The following is a 5,000-nucleotide window of genomic DNA, read 5'->3' as shown; positions in this document are numbered from 1 at the left end:
ATGTTTAAAAGAACAGCAAAACCGAGGTTCAAAACCTTCTTTTGTGTTCTTTAAATGGGAAATCTGATTCATTTGAGTGAATCAGTGAAAAAAAACAAGTGACTGATTTGAGTTTGAGTCTTTGCAGAGAAGTCTTAAATATCATCAGTGTAGTTGCCTACTTTTTGTTAGCAGCCTGTAGTGTAACTAGCTACTGTAGCTAATTAAAAAGAGTAGCTTGACTCTAATAATGTGTACAAATGAGAAATAGAGAAGCACAATGAGGAGTTTGTTCTTACAGTACAGTCTTACTGCAGTTGCGCAGGACAGTCAGGATCTCTGACTTGCTGGCTTTGCGCAGGCTGTGTAAGAGTGCGAGGAAGCTCCTTGGGGCTTCTGCTTTAGAGAGTGATTCTGGCTCCAGCTGAGATCTCACCGCTTTCCATGTGTCCATTAGCTATTGTACACCAAAACAATACAATATACAATTAGTATAAATATAAACACATGCTTAAAAACATATTTCGCAAACTTTTAAAGGGTGATCAAAATTTTTTTGTTTCATTCAACGTGTAGTTTTTTTGTAATTATTTGTGAAATTTCAACACCATTTTTCTTTCAGTGTAAGCTGAGTAAACAGGATTTTCATTTTTAAGTGAAATAATGGTTTCACATCAGATTCATAAGCACAAACACAAAAGTTGGTAAAAGAAAAGCATAGTAACTCACATTGGGGCATCCCTTGCATTTGGTTTTAACTTTCTCCACCATGACTCCAACAGACATGTGTTTGTCGTCCAGAGACTTCACCACACTTGCGACATCTTTACCCGCTACTTCTGTTGGGCCAACCTCAATCTTTTTAAGTGTCAATGACTGCCTGTTGGAAATGAGAAGATACTTTAATTTCATTCATTACTTGATTTAATTAAGTGATTTGTTTTCACATTTCTTTGGTACCTGGACAGGACTTTAGCTGCAGCTTTTTGACGAGCATTGATGGACAAAATGTGTGTTTCCTCAACATCAGCAGACTTAATGATGCCATTCTCCAGAGTGATTACTGTTTCAGAAGTAGACTTCCCACTGATGCCCAGTACCTAAAGGGGAAGAGAGGAAAGGTCAATAAAAAGTGCCAGGAATTGTGTATAAATGCATGAGGCAAGATGAGAAAATTAGTTTTTGTCTTACTGGGCTGTGAGTAGTGAATCCCATCTCTTGTGTTTTGCAAGTATCCAAGTGTTTTGTACGGATCACCTGATCTTTGGTGGCTTTATACTCAACCAAACATTTCCCTGAAGCATCAGCCTGCAGATTACAGATAGAGTATTTAACTTAGAAAAACGTACATACTTTAAACACTTCAATGGAGAATTGTAATAATCTTAACCTCTGACATCTTCCCGGACTTTAACTGCATCATTAGCATACTGGCCACACCCCTCTTTAAGTTTTTGATGGTAGCAGGCTCCGCCTTATGGGCATACAGGCTTCTGATCTAAGTAAAATCACACAAAATGTCAAATCACTATGGAATATATTAAAAAATTCAAAACTAAAATGAATATGAAACACATTTTTATGATGCATAATGAAATGTTTATTACCTTGCCCATCTTCCACAGCACCATGAAGGGCCTCTGAAGTGCCTCAAGCTTGACTTTACCCAGAATGCTTTCTGCTGAGCTGCCGTGGAAGATGTTGTTTTTGCGGGAGCGCTTTCCAGCACTTTCAACTTGAACATTTGAAATCTGAGAACAGGACAGGAGAAGGTGATTTGCACAAGGGTTATCATTAGGGTTATCATATCAAGGGTTATTATCATCATCACTTGGAATTAAATAAACATTAACTTAAAATTATTTCTGATGTCTGTTCATTTGAAGCACTAAAACAACTGAAAATAAGTAAACTAAAACTGAAACTTAAAAAAGTATATTTAAAAAAAAGACAAAACAACAAAAGTGCTAAAACTTGAAAACGGAATATATAAAAATGTTAACAAAATTAACAAGACTACTAATTACAGAACTAATATACTTTAAAAATATATAGAGAATTCAGACACTTAATTAGACAAATTTGATAAATTGTTTTTTGTTATTAAATGCAATTCAACTTAAAAGTCCTTTTTTGACGCAAGTAGAACTTACATCTACATATACATCTTTATATGTAATTTCATAATTACGTCTATCGTCTATAAATCTGTGCTTTCAGTGTACTGCCACTGCTATGCATTTATGGTAATGTTAACTTTAATATACTTGTATATTAACTCGTATGCCATGTTTATAAGTATGTTTATAATTTCAACATTTGTCAAGAAGCTGCAATTTATTAACTTTTTTTTTATTTTGAATGATAAAGATTTTTAATGATACAGTTACAGAAAACTACAGTTAAAAATACATGTGATTTAAATGTTAGTCAACACATCAAAATGTGTTCTTTTTACAGCATGACAAAATAGTAAAAGTTTACTTTAAAAAGTGAACTTTTTATTATATTATATGCCAGTACAGTTTTTTTAATGCACTTTTAAAATTTGAAGTACACTACAAGTGCATTCGATATAAGCGCACCTTCTTACAAGGGTATGCAATCAAAAAATAAATAAATAAAAATACCACTAAAGTTCTCCCCTATACCTGCAATCGAAGTAGCTGTTCATCCTGGATCTGTGGGTTCCATGATACAGTTACAGAAAACTACAGTTAAAAATACATGTGATTTAAATGTTAGTCAACACATCAAAATGTGTTCTTTTTACAGCATGACAAAATAGTAAAAGTTTACTTTAAAAAGTGAACTTTTTATTATATTATATGCCAGTACAGTTTTTTTAATGCACTTTTAAAATTTGAAGTACACTACAAGTGCATTCGATATAAGCGCACCTTCTTACAAGGGTATGCAATCAAAAATACCATCTAAGATGGTATATACCTGCAATCGAAGTAGCTGTTCATCCTGGATCTGTGGGTTCCTCCAGACGAGGCTGATGTCCACATCACTGCTAATCCTGAATCCAGTGTTCCCCCTAGTCGATCCCGTCGGCCTGTTCAGCCCGACCTCAGCGCTGTAGCTATATCTGTAGAGTTTGTCATTATCCAGCCGAGGCCCAGCAATCGCACCTGAAAAAACACAAAAATGTCATGCTGTGACACATTCTAGATCTTCAGCCGATTTTCAGTCAGTGGCATGTAAGAGACAGCTGGACAAGGGAGGAATGTGAAATTAGAGAGGCAGGAAGTGGATTGACCATCTCCTAAAAATCACACAGATTTAAATCCAGTAATGGAGCTGGTGGAAGCACTTACTCTACCTGAAGTCTGAATTGAATCTACTGTTTTATTCCAAAGAATTTACATCCACAAGAAATAATTTGTTCAAGAGAAAGCTACAGGAAAAAGAAAGCACTGCAGAGGAAGTCCATAGCCTTTCATTGAAGGTAATACAGAAGGAAAAGGAATGTAGTCCTATCTGTAATTGTACTGTAGGTGGGTCTCAGATAACAGTGTACTATGAGCTATTAATTCTCTAATCATCATATATGGATCATGTTTGTAACCTCATTATGTGACACAACTAAATTTATTTTGTCTTAAGAGTTTTAAATGAGTCAGAATCATTCAAGGTAACTTTTGTGCATTTTGTGGTTTAAGGATTGTTGATTCATAAAGTGATTGATAAACAGTATCTCTGCAAAACCTCTCTGCCAGCACAGTTCAGCCTTGTCCCGAAAACACTGACGTGTCACACTCAGATTGCATCACATCTACTGATACAGAGATTATGCCCTGATTTTACCCTTCTAAAACAAATAAATGTTTTTTTTATTTAATTTAATATTTATATTTACATATACGTAATATAGAAAGAATAAAAATACCACAAAAATATTTCAGAAATGATTGCCTAGTGATACTAAATAAACATACTGATGATTGTAATGATTAGATGAATCGGCACAGAATGAATGAAAGGTGTGACTAACCACATGATTATTAAATGCTCTCAAAATTACTATTCTAGGGACTTCAGTGAACTGCATAAACCCTTAAATCAATATAATATTGAAATTGATTGAAATCTCAAATCTGAAAACTTGAGAACATTTGCTAGTTTTAACCAACAAGCAAACATATAGCCTTTTTTAACATTTAATTTTATGTCTTCAGACTTTTAAAAAAATCACTTACCAAGGGATGAGGTACTTAAAAAGGAGGTGACACATAGTAAAAGTCCAGCAAGCCGCAGCATGTTTGGCTCGCTGTTCTGTGCGCGTTAAAGGTCTGCGGGCCAGAGAAAGGATGGCTGCCTGATCCTTCAGCTTTCTCTCACTCTCTCTCTCTCTCTCTCTGTTTATCTGGATTTGAGGTTCAGACTCCAAACTCCACGCTCCGGTACTAAGTTCGAGATAACGGCTAATAATTAACCGGCAGAGCTCGGCGAGATTTGGTGAATGAACGCTCCTCAGAGACGGGGTTTGATTTTTATAGTAGGGTCGGCATGATAGAATCCCGCCGGTAGAGCGCATTAATCAGCGCTCATTGACAGAAAATACAGTGGCGTTTCTGTCATTCATAATGATCAAACGAGATTACCGCATCCTTCATGACAGGATTAGCGAATTTATTTTGTTTTACTCAACCACATTATATTATATTATATTATATTATATTATTAGCCTATAGAAAGAAATAAGGAGGTCGCAGTTAAAACTTCTTTGAAAAGGACACTTGAAATGTAGTTTTTGTATTCGTTTCAGGCTTTTTTGAAAAACGTTTATGTATTTCCTGAAAATTTCTTTTTTTAATTTAACCTATTTTTAACTGCATTTTTCACACACACACACACAGTCTGGTCAGCTATCCTTGTGGGGACTCTCCATAGGCGTAATGGTTTTTCTACCGTACCGACCGTATATTCTATTGCTCTACACCAACCCTACACCTAAACCTACCCCTCACAGGAAACTTTCTGCATTTTTAGATTTTCAAAAAACTTAATTCTGT

The 5,000-nt window shown here is 35.2% G+C and overlaps 1 protein-coding gene across 2 annotated transcripts in view; it reads right to left on the bottom strand.

Moving 5' to 3' along the window:
- mttp (microsomal triglyceride transfer protein) overlaps nucleotides 1–4,430 on the bottom strand; it is a 12,398-nt gene extending 7,968 nt beyond the window's left edge. Inside the window, exons 1-8 of one of the 2 annotated variants that reach the window (XM_016531744.1) lie at nucleotides 4,185–4,430; nucleotides 2,929–3,116; nucleotides 1,587–1,730; nucleotides 1,370–1,477; nucleotides 1,171–1,287; nucleotides 940–1,079; nucleotides 709–859; nucleotides 279–436 (exon numbers count right to left, since the gene is read on the bottom strand). In XM_016531744.1, coding sequence (XP_016387230.1) covers nucleotides 279–436; nucleotides 709–859; nucleotides 940–1,079; nucleotides 1,171–1,287; nucleotides 1,370–1,477; nucleotides 1,587–1,730; nucleotides 2,929–3,116; nucleotides 4,185–4,245 — 1,067 coding nt within the window. In that variant the 5' untranslated portion in view covers nucleotides 4,246–4,430. Of the gene's footprint in view, nucleotides 1–278; nucleotides 437–708; nucleotides 860–939; nucleotides 1,080–1,170; nucleotides 1,288–1,369; nucleotides 1,478–1,586; nucleotides 1,731–2,630; nucleotides 2,667–2,928; nucleotides 3,117–4,184 lie in introns of those variants that run through there. The other variant, XM_016531745.1, reaches the window with a different exon arrangement.
- Between the last annotated feature and the right edge of the window lie 570 nt (nucleotides 4,431–5,000).

This window comes from Sinocyclocheilus rhinocerous, unplaced genomic scaffold (assembly GCF_001515625.1).
Source record: "Sinocyclocheilus rhinocerous isolate Xijiao unplaced genomic scaffold, SAMN03320098_v1.1 scaffold1325, whole genome shotgun sequence".
Lineage (NCBI taxonomy): Eukaryota > Metazoa > Chordata > Actinopteri > Cypriniformes > Cyprinidae > Sinocyclocheilus > Sinocyclocheilus rhinocerous.
This window is presented reverse-complemented; position numbering and strand designations above follow the sequence as displayed.